General features: G+C 42.7%; 1 protein-coding gene across 2 annotated transcripts in view; it reads left to right on the forward strand.

Moving 5' to 3' along the window:
* The first annotated feature begins 257 nt into the window (after positions 1 to 257).
* MTMR8 (myotubularin related protein 8) overlaps positions 258 to 20,441 on the forward strand; it is a 226,249-nt gene continuing 206,065 nt past the window's right edge. For both annotated transcript variants that reach the window (XM_069210536.1, XM_069210544.1), the window contains exon 1: positions 258 to 425. In XM_069210536.1, the coding sequence (XP_069066637.1) occupies positions 402 to 425 (24 nt within the window). In that variant the 5' untranslated portion in view covers positions 258 to 401. The remainder of the gene's footprint in view (positions 426 to 20,441) is intronic.

A 20,441-nucleotide genomic window follows, 5' to 3' on the forward strand; every position in this document is an offset into this window, starting at 1 on the left:
CCTATTGCAAATACGTGAATTTATATTTTGTCTGCAACATAGTTGCATAGTTTCTTTTTAATGCAATGGCCATCTATCTCTTCTGCTATGTTTAGTGCCCAACTAAAGGACCTGTTGGCACTAGTTTTATGAACCGAAGCAGCCGGCACTCCCACTAAGATGGTCGCCTGGTTGAAGTGTTTGCTCTGGTCCTTCTTCCGTTTCTCCTTATGGCGCGTGCCCGACCGTCTCCATGGTTACGCGCACCTCTCGCGATCATTGCCGCTGAAGCTTTCCGGACTAGTGACTGGCGCGGACACAGCCGGGCAAAGATGGCGAGTGTAAACTTTGCTGCGCCGGTGGGTGTGAGACCAGGGTGAGACTCCGGCAGCAGCCCAACCGAGGAGGGGCTCCCTGGCGCCATGGAGCACATTCTGACGCCCAAGGTGAGCGCGGTGTGCGCCCCGGGCGAGGGGGGCGTGACCAGATGGGTGGCTGTCTTGGTTTGGATTCACACGTTTTAACGTGGACAGTGAGGAGTGAAGTTCCTCAACAGCTGGAATGAGTGATTCCTGCACGGGAGAATAGAAGAACAGTGCTGCCGGAGGGCTGGGGCAGGCAGGTGTAGCACTTCACTGGCTGGGGGTGGAAGACCATTATGGTCACGAAGTAAGCTAGGTTCAGCTCAACCAGGCAGTGGTGAAAATCCTGAAAGCCCCCGAGTGGGTGATCCCTAACGAGCGAGCTCATGTGCAACCCGTCCTAGTGGGTCTTCTCGAACTAGGGAGAAGGCAAAAGGGGGGTCCCGAGGAGGGGCCGTGTGGAAATCGTGAACAATTAAGATGATGTCCTGAGCCAAAGAGAGGGAGGGACTCCTTGGTCCAGGGTTGGGGGTATCCCCAACCTTTGAGAGAGTGTGCTTTTGGCTTGGGCGCGGTTGACCAGAGAGGCAAGAGCAACCCGACCAGGGGGAGCAGATGTGCCTCCTGGATGTAAAGAGATCAGGAAATTATGGACGGTGAGGTGGCGGCTGGAATAGAGCGGGGAACGTCCTAGCCAAGAATAGGGGCGTCCTCACCCGGGAGTAAGATGTAAGCTATCTAAGAAGGGTGCGATATTGGCCAGGTAAAGTGTTGGCAGTAACAATCATGACTTTGTGTTTGTTATGAAGAGTTTGTTATGGTTGAGGGTGTACTTAATGCGAGATTGCGAGCTTGAGAAATGCTCAGAATATTAAGACCGTTATTTCGGGTGGATGTCTGACCAAAGAGAGAATAATTTCAAAAGTATTTTATTCACTTTTGCCTGGGAGACGACCTGCGATTACAAAATAAAGGGCATTTAAGACCAGTGTGCCTGAAGAGTGTATTTGAATAAGAGGTGAGGGGAATTGAGATCCTGGGTAGTCTGTTAGTCACATACGACGAGAACCTCAGGCATGAAGAGAGATTCCAAACAGGATGTGTGTGATGGTAGATGTTCACCAGGACAAATCTGATGGCGCAATCTCATTAGGACGTGTGTAATGGAAGATAGTTAGTAAAATGTGCTTGTGAGAAGGTATGATTGGAAAAACTGTTTTGACCGTCGCTGTAGTTTGAAGGGATAGACTTTATCATGGTAGGGAAGTGTGTGTTCCTGGGGGATATGTTTGAAAGTTAAACATCATGTAATCTTCTGGGTAATGTTCAACACTTTTCAGGGAATTTTCGACTCCGAAAACACATACAATTTCGCCTCTACTGAGAGCGGGAGTAAGTGAATTTCTTTTTTTATTTTTTTTTTAAACACAAACTGCTAATGCACTTTTCTGTTGTCTTTCCATATGTGGGAATTGCTTTCTTTAACTCTTGGAAATTTTTCAGAAAGTTTTGTTTGCTTCTTAGGTAAAAAAAAAAAAAGTAAATGTGACTCAGTCACATTCCGCTCTGTAAATCAAGACCAGAGTAATGGCAGAATCTTCATATTTGAATCATCCCAGGCTGTTACTGGCTGCAAGTACAATAAGAATGAGCGGTCTAAGTGCTATGAACCCCATAAAGTGGCAGTGAAGAAGTTCGTTGTAAACTGTGGAATAGATATGGCACCCTGGCCAAGTTCTCTTTTCAGATGGCACATAAGATAGAGAATTACTGACTCTATTCTGAACGTGACAAAAGTGCTTGTGCTAGTTCTTGAAGCTCATTTAAATAGTTGGGTCTGAAAAGTATCTCCAATAACTCACCTAGCATTGCCATTGTGATTCATACAACGAGGAGTATAAAAGGGTACAGAGTGATACGTTTTTTGTGGATAGCTGTACTACAACATAAGGATGGTTCTGACTAGCAAGAGGCATTTGCTTGAATAACAAACATTCATATGCTGAACATGAAACAGGGTACTTGTGGGGGGGCTAATAAGATAACACGGAGAATCAACCAAGGACAAAGAAGGAATATCAGATGGAGATTCCTTGATGTAACCTGGCAGTAACCTGAGGGTCCCGTAATGAGACTCACCAGTTAGGGGCATCTGCCAGTGGTGTTGCATTAATTCTTCTGCTATCTCAAGTGCAAACTACAAAATGTGCTGATATTGTATAGTAGTTACATTTATGTAGCTTTTCATACCATTGACCAAAATGGATTTGCAGGTGGGGCTGTACAATACACCATGGGAGTGCTTTGGATGGCATAGCTTGTCTATCAAGCGTCTTGGATGGGTAGCGTTTCCGTGTCATGCATCAGGACCAGGTTTTTGCACGTAATACACTTTATCGCTTCACCTTGGCGTGAATCAAAGAGAAAAAGAGTGAGAGAATGGACTTTTAAACATTAGATGGCAGTGTTTGGATGGGTACAAAAGGGTGTAAATGCAGTGTGGCCCTTGTGGAAACTGTTTAGATGTCATACGTGTATCGGAGACAGCTCAAATCGTGTTGCAGCGAGTGTGTAACTGCATACTCAGTGGTATAAGAGAAAACGCTGTCACTCATTTGGATAGCCACCATCTTTGTCCTGATCTCTATCATACATTTTAAATTACATTTTGTATATATAGAGCATAGGAAAGTGCCTAGAAGGAAAGAATGCTACCATTGGGAGGTTCACTCTTCCATGAACTATAGCATATACTTTGGAGTTTATAGGGATGCTTGTGTTTGAAAAAATAATTTTAGTAAAACATTGTTACGGATGTGTATTTAACTATTTTATTTGCCAGCGTACCTTTCTTTATATGGGCTGTGCTTTAGTTTTAATGTTCTTTTCGTGGATGTTCTGTAACTAACGCAGCATAGTTATAGAAAAATGCACAACTGGGAAAGGCCCTTAATTCCAGGCTGACTTGGGCCAAATTTGCATTCCTTATCTGTACTCACCCATGTCTCAATTGCTGTGATGTACTCAACTACAAGTTAGGAACACTTTGATTTAAGTATGAATAAATCAATATTAGCTTCTATGGTTAAAGAGCGTGAAACTGCTCAGGTTTTGTTAGCATTCATCCATTGCCGTTCTCTGTGCTGCTTGATGAAACACCCGAACACCTTTTCTGGTGGCTACGCAGAAAAATCAAATAAATGCACTTATGAGACACGAAAGCAGCCAAGATCATTCTGAGCATGTCCGTCACTGCACATATAGCACCTTGTGTTCTTTTATAGGCAGGCCTATTTATGTAGCTTAGTTTACAAAAGATCTTGTGCGCCTAAGTTAAGCTTGAGTGCATGTATAATCGCTCTCCTAGTTCAAAGAATTTGGAGTGAGGGGAGTAATTTCCATATGAGCAAATTTGCTATCACTGGCAAGTGTGTGGGCGTTGCTTGGTGTTTCTCCAATCATATGTTGGTAAACAATGAAAACGTTTCAAGTTTGTAAATTCTCGTTAAACATTTGCAAGCAGTCTCCCTCCCGGAAAGCTCTTGCAACTTTGTCAAAAATATTCTAAATATGGAGAAAAAGAACAAAAGGTTTTCAATTGCAGTTATACGTTTTTAATTGTATATCTGCACACGAAAGTGCACCCTTGTGAATTTGCGTATGCAGAAAGTTATTTTTATGAATGCTGGTGACGTGTACACATCTTGGAGTAAAGGAACGCTTTTTAATTATATGAAACGTTGAGATTTTCTATAAACGTAAGAGTAAACCTGCTTTTGTACATCTCGGAAATGATCACAAAAGGTTTTTTGAATTGGTTCTTTAAAATGCACCAGAAATCCAACATTATTACTGGCGAACGATAATGTAACAGCCATTCGGATCAAATTATGTTCATCACATTAGCATGTGTAGCAAACAAAGCCCTGTTTGTACATACTAACCTGTCAGTCAGCCAGTAAAGTTTATTGAGCATACTTCATAGCATATTTGTTTTGTTTTCAGGTTGCTGCTTGTTTCCCATTTTCTATAGATATTTTGCTGTGCAGCACAGTTGCAAATGTACTTCTTACAACTGTAGAAGTATCTATACACAGTTTAATGCGAGCTTCATTTTTCGTGCTTCCGGCTTAACTGGGCACCCTAATTTCCTAGCTTTGTGGTACTTTCTGAGGTGAATAGTTTAAAACATTGCATTAATCCGCGCATGCCACAACAAGTGAGCCAGTAATGCTTCAGAGCATGGGCAATTGAAGTTGGAGCTCTTGACCACTGCATTCATTTATTTTGGGTTTAGATGATTAGATCTTTGTCAGAGGTTATGCCCAGGGTTGTTACTTTTTTGTGTTGGGTTTGAGCAAATTTCAAGGAATGTGGGCCAATTTAATGGCACCATGTTATTCCTTGACCATGCTAGTACCAGAGGTATTTCTCTTTCGCCCTAAAATAGACGTGGGCCAAGTACAAGTACACAGTAATATTTTAATCAGTGACATGTTTATTCCTTAGATTGAGATGGATTTGGAATTGGAACTGTCTTGTGCCAAGTAGAGCATTTCGATGTAAGCCATGGGTAACAAGAACGATCCTGAAGGCATTGCACATGCTGCGTTTTACTTCAAAGATTTAGCTGACGTTATCCGTATTTGCTGGCTGCAGTTTTGTAGGAATAACTGGATCCACTTTAGAATGGTGCCTAAAATTCCCATTGAGTCTCTCCAGTTCCATGTTGTAGTCTGCAGATAGGATAAACAAGTATGAGTGCAGTTCATTATTTTCACCTGGCAATAGTAGGTAATTCTCTCTATTGTTTGCTGGCACCATCTCAAATTCTTGGAGAGGCAGAAAAAGACTGGTGGCATGGTGTAAGATGTGAGGGTCCACGTGTTTCTTAAATAGTCTAGCAACATGTCTTATAGGACCATGGTTAGCTCTGCATGGAAACACTGTTGAGTAGCCATTTTAGTTATAGCTTTACACACGTTATTTTAGCAGACTAGGCCTGCCGCTGACATTTCTTTCACTCTGTGCTTTCTCAAGGCTACATACAGTGAGATAGGTTGTCGGCAAAAGTGGTACGCCTTGTCTCCACTGTTCACAGAAACATACACACTTACGTGGGAATATTTTCTTGGAACATCATCTGTTTCATTATAAAAACACTGCCTTGACCCATGTACGTTAGATGGAGATTCCAGCCAGATGACCACGACTGTATACTGATTGCTTCGCTTCTTATGTAGACTACAGGCCTCTTTCTCAGGTATGAGGGATGATGACTTCCCAGGGGAAACCTGAAGGGCAGAACTAGAGCTTAAAACGCTGTGCTCTAATATAGTCTAGGTAGAAACTATCTATACAAACCCTAGTGACAATATGGTAGTGTTATTTCTGTGTTTTACTCTCCTTGTTATTTTTGTAATCCTTTTGTGCTTCATCATCGTAGTTATTGCAGTACATGCTTTATTATCTAAGATGCAGTTACTTCCATAAAACCTTATTGAACTTTATTCTGCCTCTGGTTGTCCTTGCACATGTGAGACTAATATAACTAAGAGAAACTGATGAGATCTGAGTGACCACAATGTCCCTGAGGAGTAATTTGTGTCATGCACTCGGTTGCCCAAATTAACCCTGCTCTTGGGTGGAGATGAGGCACTACTAGTTAGCCGCAGTAAACCCAGATTAGGCCGACAGGTGTCACTCGGAGCGGGTTCAGACTCAGTCCCCTGCAGCCCAGGCGATTTTGCCGCCCAAATCCAGTAGTCTCATTAGGATAATGAGAACCTACGCGACAACATTATGCACGAGGTAAAAGCAAACCCTGCACCAGTCTGTCTCACATGGAACACTGTGGTTATTGAAAGTTATTCCTGCCTAGAAAGTAGCCTTTTCTCCCCCATTCTCGTTATAATCGTCCTGGTGAGATGCTGGAAGACCTAACCAACCAGCATCCCCACCACTTCAGAGAGCCCTACATTGCTCAAATAAAACCATGTTATGCTATGTTGAGCAACATAAAGCCCAAGATAATCATCGGATCTGAAAATGTATTCCCACTTGTCCCTCCATTTCCTTTGTCCGCAGTTTTGTCACCCCTTCTTTTTTGTTGTCCCTCCATATTTCATTACGTTCATGGGAAGAGCATTTTACGTGGTTTTAGTGTATCTCCTTTATTCATATCTGGTTTGTTAGGCTATGTTATGTTCACACAATTGAAAAAGCATCTTGGCTTGTACCTCTGCCGTTTGTAACTTATATGCCTTTACTCCCCACTCTACCAAGACAGTCTCCCATACTCCTCTGAAATACTCATTCTTACAGTTACAATATAGTCCTTGAATTTACCACTCAATTTAACTGTATGCTGTAGCATCCTCCCCAGCCTGGGAGTATGTTATAAACCACACCACACATAGAGCTCTGTAACACACATCTTTATTCCTCAGCATATGATCACACACTGCTCTCTGATCACATCATAACTGTAAATAACCACATCCTAACACCTCCCAGCTAGCTACATAATTCTTCTATGGAGTCTGTCTAGAACCGCAAGGTCCTAGCGCATAAAGTCTCACAACACTGCGGTCCCACCCCCTCGTTAAATAAAATGTATAAACAGTAGTCGCATTATAGTTTTTCAATAGGTCATAGAGGTGCTCGCACTAGTCTGTCAAATCGAGTGGTAAGAGGTGGTTGAGATGAACTCTGGTTGTGCACCAATGACATCAGTTCAGATGCTTGATCTGGACTGTCAGACGTGATTGCCTCATTTAGCATTCTAGTACCTGTCAAACATTGAGGTGGGTTCTTAAAAAGTGACAAGTCCCGTGTGATGGTCTGTCGGGGACTGTGCATTGACACTTTGTGTCCTTCGCACGTCACCACCCTCCGAGGATTAACAGCAAATGGGGTGTTGGTTTTCCCCTTTCTTTTCTGTTTGACCAGGACCAGTTCACCTTCATCAAAGACTGTTTCCTGAGCTCATCAACGCCTGTCTCAGTATGCTTTTGTTTTGCACTTTCAAGAAGTGTCTGTGACACGAACCATGTTGGCATTTAGAGGTCAGTGCACTGTAGTAGTTCAGTCCTGATGGCTCTCCCAGTTAGCAATGTGGTAGGACTCTAACTAATTGTGGAGTGAGGAGTTAAACAATAAGCACGGAGGGTTTGACACAGGGTCTGGTTTAACTTGATTCCCTCCATCGTCTCTTGTTGAGTTACCCTTTGGAGGGTACCCATGAATTATTCGACTACATCATTGGCTTGTGTCCACAGAGATGTACACTTTTGATGCTTGGCATTTAGGGCCTCATTACGAGTTTGGCAGTCGGACCGCTAGTTGGTGGCAGGCGCCAAAAGACCGCCATGTTGGCAGTCATTCAGACTGCCGTATTACGAGTTAGACGGCCTGGACTGCCAAAACACAGGCAATATCCTGATACAACAGGACTCTGGAGGGCAGGAAAGAGGCAATCCGATTAACCAACCACCAGCCTGACAACCAACCACCGAACCTATTACAAATCGAAAATCACAATGGCGGTCTTGCCATAGTGGTCTTCCAATGACGGTGTGAACTGTGGCGGTCAGTGATCCCCACAGTAATACACAACACCACATTGGATGGTTTTGATAACACAGCGGACACACGTTCATGAACTCGACACACCTGAACAGCACACTATAAAACACACCCCTGCACATACCACAATTCATTGCATCCCTGTGCCGAAAACAGAAGCCAGAGTGACATATGAGCAAACCAAACCTCAGATCATGCAGCCCACCATCTCCAACAGCGTACATATCACACATCCTCACCACACCCCAGCACACACACTTGCACCCTACCAAAATTTTCACTCCTGCCACTCCCACATCACACAGCATCGTCAACTTATCACATCTAACAATTCATCACCAGCACCATGTCACCACAAAAACATCCCTGTTTCACAGATGATGAGTTAAGAGTCATGGTGGATGAAATCATTAGAGTAGAGCCTCATCTATTTGGAGCCCAAGTCCAGCAGACCACTATCAATAGGGAAGGGCCTGTTTCTCCCCCTCCCCTCCCCCTGGCCATTCCTTCCACTTTCAAGGCCTCCCCTGGACCCATGCCCCGCCCCGCCAAGAAGAAGTCAACCCCTCCCAAACTCGTCTTACCGAACATCACTGAGGTGCCTGCATGCCCCCTTGATGCCCCTGCGAGTCCCTGATAATTGTGGCCAGCTGCTGTGCGCTTGTTGTTTGGGGCTTTGTTTACCATGATATGTGTCCCAATGCAGTATCCTTAGAAGTATGGTCATGATGCTCCTACCCCAGCTGTGCAGTTGTTGTGGATGGTGCAGTTTGTGTCTTGTCTTTTTTTTCTCTGTGTGCATTGTTGGTCCATTGTGCTATGTTTGTGTATGAAGTGTGTGTCTCTTGCAGTGTTGTTTGATGATGGTGTTGTGTATGTGCCCGGCAGATGACTGTATATCTGTGTTGTATGTGTGGGCAGTCCCTGGCCAATGTTGGGTGTGAGTATGTGGAATGTATTTGTGTATGTGCAGTAGTTCTATTGTTGCTGTGTGTCGTTTGCAGTGTTGTTTGATGGTGGTGTGTATGTGCCCTGGCAGATGATTGTAGATGTGTGTTGTATGTGGTGGCAGTCCCTGGCCAGTGTTGGGTGTGAGTGTGTGGAATATATTTGTGCAGTAGTTGTGGTGTTGTTGCTGTGTGTGGCCTTCAGTGTCCCTGATCCTGTATTGTGTGGCTGTCAGTATGTGTGTGTGTGATGGCTGAGGTGCACGTGTTGTGATTGTGTGGGTGTCTCTGTTGCAGTACGTGTGTGTGTGTGTGTCTGGATAAATCGGTATAGCTGCTGGCCCTGCTGCTTCCCCCTCAGATGTTTTATAGCGGTAAAAATTTGTTGTACATGTTAATAATACACGTAGTTTTTTTTTTTTTTTTTTTTTTACTTACGGTTGGTGTCGTCTGCATTGGAATCAATGTGTTTTGGCAAGCAGGAGCAGCAGCATTACGTTTAGGAATGGCTAATTGCGGCTCCGGACGTGTGAGACTGTGTGCAGGTAAATGTCTCCCTTTATACTTGTTGTTTCCGCCTGCTGATCCGTGGTAGTTGGGCCGCGGTGGTCACATTGGCGGTGTGCAACCTCGTAAGAAGTCTGGCGGAAGCATGGTCTCTGGAGGCCTGTTTACGGCTCCACAAGGCCGCGGAGGTCTGTGCAGCCTGGCGGTGGCGGCGGAAAACTGGCCGTCTCCTATTTCCTCGACTGCCAAACTCATAATGCGGCGGTCCGCTTCGCCAGACTGTTGGCGGTCAGACTGCCACTGCCATTATAGCAGTCACGGGCCGCAAAACTCGTAATCAGTCCCGTAGTCTGATTAGAAACTGTTTGAATTCTTTGCTATTGAACGGCAGACCGTTGTCAGTTTTGAGAATGGTGGGGATACCCCATGCTGCAAAGACGTCATCTAGCTTCTCGATGACCTTGTCATGGGTTGTTGATGATAAATCCTCTACTAAAGGAAGGCGTGAATACTCATCAATGACTTTCGGGAGCTGATGTCCATTCCCTAAGGGCCCAAAGAAGTCAATTGCAACTCTTTGCCAAACCTGTGCATGAAGGTCAGACATTGTCACTGGATGTTAATTCACTTTGGTGGAAAAGCAGTTGCAAAGATGGCACTCTTTTTTTTATTTTATTTTCAATTTGCTCGTATGAGCCCAGGAATCACACTTGCTCTCCTAGGCCTGTTTTGTTGGCTACAGTGTCATGATGTCCTTCATGGGCTAGTTCAATGATTTGCTGTTTGAGGCTCTCGGGTATGAAAATTGCCATATCTCTCAATACAACACCTTCCTTGGTTACAGACAGTTCATTGTGTACATTTTTGAGTTTTTGAAATTAAACATCTTCAGCAAAAGGTTGAGTATCTCTTTCGCAATTGAGTTGAAATAATGTCTTTATTGTCATTGGTAGCAGCAGTAATCTGTTCAATGGATAGTGTTGGTGCCATACTAGACCTCACAACGAAGTTCATGTACTTTTCAGCCATTTTGGATGTCGCACTATGACAATGTGGTACTTGTGAAAAGTAATCAGCAGGGTTCTGACCTTTACCTGGCTTGTGTATAATTGCAGCCGCAGCCCCCAGCTCTGTGTGAGGGAGCTTCTTTGCTTTCAGATTTCCAAAGACAATGAGCAGAGTTTGGTGGTTTGTAAGGATATTGAAACATTTTCTGTATAAAAACACATGAAAATGTTCACAGGCCCACACTACAGCCAGACTCTCCTTCTCCGGCTGAGAATAGTTACATACTGTGTCACACAGGCTCCGACTGACCTATTCCACAGTGTGTTTTTGAGCATTCAGATGACCATTTTGATGAGCAAGGAGTGGCCAGCCCCTATTGGCTCACATCTTTGATGATCCCAGTATGCACCTGGGGGTCAAAATAGGCCATCTCAGTTGCTTTCTCAAGCACATTTTATGCTTTTGAAGCTTTGATCACATTATGCAGACCATTGGAAAGGGAAATTTCGTTTTGTCAAGACTCGGTGGGGCACTCACTGTAGCAAAGTCACAAATGTAGCTTGAACAGTAACTGGCCATGCCCAAGAAAGATCACAACAGTGACATCTTGTTGGGAGAAGTAGCTGTTCAGAGTGGGACCTGCATCTGCAAGTAACTGGCACACTTGTGTAAGAGCCTTCTCATGCTCCTCTTGCGCTGCTCCAAATACCAGTATGTCGTCACTGTAATTAAAAGCATGCGTGACAGGTTGAATTATTCACCATATAACACCCTGAAATATTTCAGAGTGTTAACCCTCCAAAATGCAACCTTTTTGTATCTGAACAAACCAACATGAGTTAAAAAAAAAAAGTAGTGATGTGCCTGCAGTTCTCTTCCAACTCGAGTTGGTGGTATCCCTTGTTCAGGTCAAGACGGGAGCTAACTTTGGCACCACTCAGTTTCATGATCATGTCCGCTTTGTGTGGACCAGGATGACGTTCTCGCTCGATTGCTTTGTTGGCCTGGCACATATCAACACAGATGTGCCCTTCACCTCCCCGGTCTGTTTTTGGCACCACCACTATGGGCGAAATCCATCGTGTAGGGCTGGTGAAGCGCTTAATTATGTCATGCCTTAACAGCGTTCTTTCTCAACAGCTTCATGCAAGTGAAAAGGTACTCGCCGGTGCCCCTGGATAACAAGGAGAATGTTCTCATTAAAGTCATATTTTCATTTCTTTAAACCTTTCTAGGCCATGAAATAACATTTGAACTTAGTTTCAGATTGAGTGTGAAACTTGTAATTGAGAGATATCGGTCCCATGTCATCAGCAGTGGCAAAACTGAATAGGCATACACTAGACGAAGTTCCTTGAAAAACATGAATGGACACTTTCACTGATACTTCTTTGTGTCGCATTGTCACTATGAATGACCGTTGATCAACGATTTGGAGACAGCCCATGTGTATACTTTGGTGTTTGATGTGTCAAGGCATGGCACAGGAGACAGAATATTAAACTTCTTGACTGGCATGATGTTAATTGGTGCACCACTGCCTATGATAAAGGTTATGGGGCAACCGTTGACTTTTATTGTACTCTTGTGGCAGTGTCCTAATAAATTCAGTTGTTTTGTTTGATGGTTTACCTTTTTATTTTTTTGTTTTTTCTTGCATGCGGCCAAACCGACATGCATCTGTCATTCTTGGTTGACATCATCATGGCACATCCATTTTCTTCACTGGTGCTTGATGATAATGTTAGTCGATCGCCGTCAAGCTCATCCTACACAGTCTCTTAGTCCGGTTTCTACTTGTCGCAACTGATGCTATTTTTTAGGGTCGAGCGCACAAGCGCTCCGTCCCTTTATAATCTCTCTTTGGGCTTTTAACCATGCCCAACTCACGCCTCTCACTTTCATTGGTTCGTAGGCTTGTCTTTTAAAATCCACTTTATTTCATTAGTGAAAGGCATGCATACGTCATGCCTTTTCTGGTGTTTAGCCCTCCTCGAGCGCACCAGCCAACTTCTGAAAACATACGAGGCTCAATGTTTTCAGCTTGGTTTCTGGACTACTTAATTTTTTTATTTACCACACAGCGCGATCGTGCTTGTTTTTTTTATTTGCAATTTCAGCGCTATGACGCTCAATTTTTTTTTTCTATTTGTGTGGCAAGAAAAGTTCTGTTACGAGTTTACAATGTTAATAGCTTTAACCCAAGCAAATGCGAGACACATTGCATTGCAAATGCTTGTTGTCCTTGTGGGCATGGCTAGAATGCTTCTGGAATCTTCTGATATCCATTTTCTCTTCTCGCTGTGAAATATTTGGTTTCTCTTTTGCTTTACAAATTGTTATGCAGTAGTTTTCTTTCCTGCATCCTATGCATATCTATCCTTTAGCTGGACATTTACCTTCAGGGGGAAATGAAAAACCATATTGGAAACACACATTTTTCTTCTTTTAAGGATGTCAACTTGCGTGCATCTGTCTTGTACTTGTACTTGTTTTTCATGACCAACGTTGATTCATTTTTCACCTTTCCAACTTCCATATCAGCAGCTTGTAGCTCTGCTCTTTCATCGGTTCTTGCAGCCATTAACATGTTCTCTAGACCGAGCGTCTTTCAATATGCACCTTCTCCAAGAGTCTGAAAAACAGACATCAATGACTGAGCCGTATCGCTTCTTCATCATTAAATTCACTGAACTTGTAGTGTTTGATAAGCATGTCAAGTCTTTAAACAAACTCATTCATCGTTTCACCAGCTTGCTGTCTTGCTTGATTGAAAATTTACCTTTCATAGCAATTTGGCATCGGATTGAGCTTGGGACTCAATGCTTCTTTGATTTGACGGTACGACATAGCATCAGTCTGTGAGATTTTCTTCAGCACTTCTTTTACTCTGTCACCGGCAATGTTCTTTAGATACTTAATAATTTTCTTCTAGGGTATCTGTGTCATCGAACATCTCACTGATCCACATGGTCCATCTGGTGCCAATGTTTTGCTTTTTGGCGTTGTCCAAGAGCGGTGGTGGTTTCAGAAACACAGCTGCATCATACTTTGCTCTTTTTTTCTACCACCGTTGAAAGTGCATGCTGTTCACTTGGACCTGTACCTTCTGCATGCACCATCTGTGTATTTTTACTTGGGTCATCATGCCTGAACTGAAATTGTGTATCGTTGTCGTCTTTCTTGGCGGTGGGTAGTGATTCAGTTTCTTGCACTTGATCATCATTGGGTTTAGCTTTTTGCATCGTACTTGGTTGTCACTGACTTTAGCGGTTCGTTATGTATTGATGATTTCTCTCTGGTGCGGTGCACTATTTTTACTTTTAGCCTTACCAATGGATTTTGGTGGGCTGTTCGGGGGCCTTCTATGTCTTTGAGGGCTGTATATGGGCTGGAGTGGGTTTTTGACTCCACACACGCCAGCTTCAAATGGCTTCTCATCAGTTTGGGCACATGCGTCTTGCACAAGCAGTTTGCTATGTTGTCGTAAACTCTCAGGGAGATCAGACCCTGTTCTTCAGGGCACATATCCCCTACTCGTCACCAGTTGTAGCATCCTTTGCTGCCTGGGAGCTTGCTAAGGAACACTCGACACATGTAGCTCTGTACCAGATGTCTTTATTTCTCAACATACGATCAAACACTGTTCTCGCATCATGTCCTAACCGTTAATAACAGCACCCTGACACCTCTGTGGAGTCTGCCTAGAACCACAAGGTCCTAGTGCACATAGTCTCACAGCATAACATATGCCTGGTGTTGTTAAATGTGTTGTTAGATTTATAACAGATCACTGTACACCTAGTTGCTTACCTCACACTCCTCTTCAGTACCTTCTGTACCGTTTTCTAGCATTATGATGGGTTCAGACCGTGCTTACAAAGCCGCAAAATGAAAGAAATAACATAATGTACTAAGTTTATTTTTATGGTAGTTTGTTAGCACCTCATGGTCTGCCCTAAATTTCCTCAGGTTAAAGGCAGAAGGTGCTAATTGTGTTATTGAAATGGCCCTCGACAAGACCCTGTGAGGGGAAACGTTCACATGCTTTGTGGTGGCAACAGGAATCAGGATGCAGCCCTAAGTAGAAGATGTTGAAATCAGCACTGTATTTCGAGTGAATGCTTTGGTAAATTACCTATTTTACTCTTGTTAGTTTGAAGGCGGCTATATAAGATGTTAAAGAGTCAGACATGTGAGAGTATAGGTGGCGAGTTTAGAGTTCTTTATTGTGATTTTCCTGTGCACTGCTCAGAGTTTTTTTGCAATGTCACGACTGCTGTAGCTGAGCTCTGCCATGAGAATCACTGGGTGGTGTTAATAGCTGTGTACTTATTTTTAAATCAGGAAGTGGGCAGCGTTGAAAAGTTTGTTTTCAGAATTGTTTGTTTAGAATCTGAAAGTAAATAGTTTCTGTGCTTGCTGAAAAACCAGGAGACCAGACTGTAACCACATGCATGAACACCCAAAGAGCAGAACAAAATCATATGAACACCTACTTGTGTGTATGTATATGTGTGTGTGTGTGTGTATATATACACACACACACACACACACACCCACCTATATAAATCATTGATTTTCTTTTAGAAATTGTGCTTTTTTTAATTTTCTATCTCAGCTAAAATTTTCTTAAATTAAAGTCAGTCAGCCCGTAGGAAACAAATCACTTCCAAGCTACACTTGTAAGCTACCTGGTCTTGTCTACAGGTGTTTACTTGGGTAAATAGTTTTATGCTCACACCTGTTGAAGCAGGGGATAATTGCTTTATCTAACTCCAGCCCGCGAATGTTTTGTGAACAAAGAAAATCCATCGTCCTTTCTTCTACTTGAGCTCTGAGTTAGTGAAGTTTGGTTTAGCCTAACCTTGTTAATGTTAGTAAAATATTTTACCCACAAAAAAAAAAAACACTCACCCCACAGTGGAAATGGGCTCTACAGTCCAGTTTTTTCTTATGGGTCAGTTAGCTGTTGAGAAGCAGAATATATGCAAGGATTGGGAGCCCAGTTCAATTGTGCATAGTACTTGAGTACATAGTATTGTGCATTCAACTTGATTCAAATGAGTGGGATCTTTTCTTTATCACAGAAACGTGGATCCCCGCCACCCCTCTGTTTCAGGAGCAGACCTGGACTTTACATGCCTGCTAGGTTATAAAGTCATCCATCAACCTAGGACAGGAAAAAGAGGTGGAGCAGTAGCGATTAATTTTAAAGCAAAGTGGGAATTAACAACCCTCAAAATGGATAAACTACAAGGGGTGGAACTGCTAGGCTTTTCGCTAAAGGAAAGAAGTGGGGTAGTCTCTTCAGGACTTTTGTTCTATAGACCCCCCCCCCAGGGACCCTGCAGGGCTTCATTCTACCATTTTTGAACTGGTCACTAATCTTACTCTGACTCATGCCAATTTCTGGATTTTGGAGGATTGCAATAACTGGGCAGAGGGCATGAAACACCCCCAGATTAGGGACCTCCTTCGTTCTTGTGAGACTATAGTTGTGATACAATTGGTTAATGGCCCAACTCTTCAAGGATGCCATAGCCTTGATTAAATACTCATGATACCAGGTCTGATTGTAGTTAATGATCTGACCCCAGTAAGTGGTCTGATCACCCACTAGTGATGTTCAAATTAGCTTGACCTAAATCAGAGGTAGAAGAAACTGTAACTATGAAAACTATGCAAGGTAGAGTCTGGTCTAAGCTAAGGAGGTTAAATGAGGGAAGGGTATTTACCCTACAACAAAACTGCTATAATGAGAAAGACTCAGTGGAGGAAAACTACGGTTATTTATAGAATTCAGTCTTAGAGACACTAGACAAAATTATACCTATGAAGACTTTGATACAAAACCTAGACAGTCTGCACCTTGGTTCACAGTACCCTTGAAGGAAACTAAAACCAATTGCATGAAGCTTGAAAGGCAGCGGCATAGGATTTAGAAAACGACAGGCTGCATCTAAAAGTTGCATTAAATCAGTACAAAAAAGAAATTAGGAAGGCCAAAGAAACGTACTATACCATGACGAATCGGATAGTAGCTAAGAAGTCTAAAAAACATATTTCATATAGTAAAAGATGTGGCTAATCCTGACTGTGATAAACAAACATTGAAACTGTGGTAGAAATTATGCAACAACTTTTCGGATTTCTTTCACAAAAGAAAATTTGAGTTAATTATAAATGACGTTAAGGAGAAAAATGATCCTCATGACAAATGTGAACCGTTGCTTGATGATAAAATTACCACTAACACCCTACTGTCTGATATAGCGGGCCATTGGGAGGGATCCTGGAGCAAACTAATCAATATGGAACCCATGAACAAAGAAAAATTGAGATCACTGCCCATGTCTATTTCCTTGGGCTCCTTATTAGACCTAATCCCGCCTGCGGTCTGGAAGGAAAGAGCCAGTTAACTATATCTGGGCCTGTTAAGTGTATGCTGTCACTCACTGACTAAGGGCAAAGTGCCCTCTGCTTGGGGAAAAAAAATAATCTCTCGCTACCCCGCTACTGGAAAAAAACATTGGTGGACATAAATGATCTAAGTAACTACTGGCTGATCTCTTGGCTTCCATATCTGGTAAAGATCGTAAAGAAATATGTTAGCAAGAAATTAGCCAGTTACCCAGAACACCATAATATTCTAGAAAGTTAACAGACTGGCTTCCGACTAGCATGTGGTACTGAAATTGCACTAATTCATGCAATAGATGAACTGAGGTTGACAGTGGGAAGGCAGCAGTACTGATTCTATGAGATCGGTCAGCTGCATTTGATACTGTCAATCATCAAATACTGCTCAGCAAAATTAAGGAAATAGGGGTCGAAGGCACCCTTTTGGATTGTACAAAATCGTGCCTGTCTGATAGACATGAAGCGATTGGACTTCCTCCCTTTCTAACGCAATTTAAGAAGATGACCCATGAGGTCCCCAAAGCGCAGTGCAACGTCTAGTTCTCTTTTTAATATAGATCTACGGCCACTGCATCTGTCTAATAGAGATGACAAACTGGTTCAAGCAGAATACTCTGAAATTTAACGGGAGTGAAACAGTTTCTTTCCTTGCTGCACTCCTACTAAAGCGTTCTATTCACTTCTTAGTAATCTCTGGCCTTGGAACATCAGTAAAACAGCTGTTACTTGCTATGGTCTGCTGATAAATCTAAGGAAGCTCATTCCGTTACTACCACAGCCAGCAAGAAAGCTGGTGGTACTATGTTCAGTTTGAAGCAGAATCCATTATTGGCATGCATTTGTGTTTGGAGCTCCTGATTACCTACTCAAAAGGCATGCCAGTGTTCAAAGAATGGCAGCGAAGCTTGCACTTAATAGGTCCAGATTTGATTTTGCCTCAAGTGCCACTGGGTACCAGTTAAAGAAAGACGTGTTTTAAAGCAATGTGTGTAGTTTCTAAAGCATTAAATGATACCGGCCCAACACTTCTGTGGAGACAATTTAGTTTTTATAAGCCTCAGAGGCTACTAAAGTCCACATCAGCGAACCTAGTGTGTGTACCAGACTTCAGGAAAGCAAGGTGGTAGGTCCTTCCGCGTTAAGGCTGCCCAGCTATGGAATAAACTTCTGTCATCCCTTAGAACTGACGCAAATCTCTATAGCTTTAGGAGGAACTTGGGGCCAGATGTAGCATTATTCCAAATTGCGACTTCAAATTTGCGAGTCCCAGCGACTCGCAAATTGCAACTCGCAATTTGGAATGCAGAAAGGTGTCTCAGACACCTTCTGCGAGTCGCTATGGGGTCGCAAAGACCCACCTCATTAATATTAATGAGGTGGGTCGCAATTTGCGACCCCATAGCGATTCAGGGCACTCACGGGGATGGTGACCTGCTGGGAACAGCAGACCACCATGTCCGTGACTGCTTTTAAATAAAGCAGTTTTTTTTTTTTTTTTTTCCCAAAATGCAACCCGTTTTCCTTAAAGGAAAACGAGCTGCACTTTGAAAAATAAACCGAAACCTTTTGTTTCGGTATTTTTCAGGGCAGGTAGTGGTCCATTGGACCACTGCCTGCTCTGAAAAATTATTTTTAGTGCCAGACACAAAGGGGAAGGGTTCCCCTCGGAACCCCTTCCCGTTTGCGCCTGGGTTACCATCCACTTCAAGTGGATGGTAACTGCGCTTTCATTTGCGACGTGGTCGCAAATGAAAATGCATATCATAGCGACTCGCAAATAGGAAGGGAACACCCCTTCCTATTTGCGACTCGGAAATGCATTTTGCGAGTCGGTTCCGACTCGCAAAATGCATTTCTACATGGCAAAGGGCCTTTAGCGACTCGCAAACGTCGATTTTCGACGTTTGCGACTCGCTAAAGCTTTGCTACATCTGGTCCTTAAAAACATGGCTTTTCCATAAGTACGAGCTGGAATTTGGTTCAACTTGTGATTGCAGTCCTGTCTAGTTTTATGTGTTACAGGCACTTTGCTAGTGGGTTATACCTGTGAGGTGGACTCCGTGCTCCTTAAATGTTTGTTAATAATAATTATAGTAATAATAATAATAGTGTTGCTTTTCAGTTACAGTTATCGTAAGCCCAGAAGGACTAAAACAGCATTGAACTTCTTAATTAGTTGCTATTTTTAAAGTTTGTTTTATATCCTAACCTGCGGTTTTGTCATTGTATTTTGTATCTGCATATCACTTGGTTACTTTCATGTATGTCTCGTAGTATCTCTTTATTAAAAAAGGAGCATGGAAGAGTGAAAGTCGTGTCTTCCAATTGTGAGTCAAAATTATATATGTATAACAGTGGTTCGTGGTTACCTATTTACATATTCCTTTTTGAGGTAAGCGAAACAGACTGCTTATTATAAAGAATCCCATTTGGAAATACTAAACACAGGGATGCTCTTGTTTACACACCTTCATCCCCGTAGTTCGAGCCGGTCACAGGGGGGTCGCAAATATCAACCTGCCTAATTAAGGGAGGGCTATCCTGCAACCGTCTTCGACTGGAGATTTTGCTTTTGCAGCCTGCCTCTATATATATATCAGACCTCTTGATCACAACATTATTACAGTATTAAATGCCTTGCAGATATATATATTTTTTTCCGAACTAGTTTTTTTCAACACATGCTGTAACAAGGGTTTTGTTTTAAATTGACTGTACCACGCCTAGTTTGTTTTTAATATTGTACTGCTAAGAGCAGGCATTCCAGCACAGTTCCTCCAGCTGACTACCAGAAATGTTTCGTTATGAGAATAAAATCATTTTTGCAAGTGACGTGGGGAAAAACATACTTTTGGAAATATTTTCAGCTTTATGAAGCTCTTCTATGCCTAGAGAATAAGCCGGCATAAAAAGTAGCTCGAAAAAGCAAGAAATTACGAAAACTGTTGTTTAAATTAATTTGGCAGTTGCATGTTGCATGTGATGTTGGCTCCTGGCAAGCGTGCCATTTTATTGCTGACAGTTTAGATAATTGCGTTTTCGGTCTACTATATTACAGAAACAGACAGATGTTTTCTGATATATTAGAGAAGCAAATCACGAGAACATTTATTTACATTATTTAACTAATATTTGTCCAAAAAGTGGCTGTGCTCTATCTTCACAGGTGTCTTGGGTTCTAAACTAATGCTAGTGTAGCTTACAATTTCACTTAAAGAGGCCAAGTCTGTTTTTACTACAAACGCCATTGAGTTCTAAAACTACATTGATACCTTGCATTAATGAATAAAAGTGAAGAAGGAACAGGATTTTCGATTTAATGCAGCGAGTTGCAATAGTAGGCAACCGCACAGCAGTACAGAATGGGAGGCGGAAGCAAGACCGCACATAAACAGGACAGGGATCTGCAGATCTTCCTACAACCTACCAAACTGTCTATCAGAGCCATGAGGTCCTGTGTGATGACACAGGGATTAGGTTGCCACTGTGCACATATAGAGTTAGCCATCATCAGGAGCATTATGTCTTGGTCTGCACACCACGCCCCTAAATTATTGAACATAGATTGAATGCAGTTTAGAGTTAGCATGCCAACCTTTTGTATGGTTTGAGGCAGGAGATAGGCTCA

Source organism: Pleurodeles waltl, chromosome 2_1 (assembly GCF_031143425.1).
Source record: "Pleurodeles waltl isolate 20211129_DDA chromosome 2_1, aPleWal1.hap1.20221129, whole genome shotgun sequence".
Lineage (NCBI taxonomy): Eukaryota > Metazoa > Chordata > Amphibia > Caudata > Salamandridae > Pleurodeles > Pleurodeles waltl.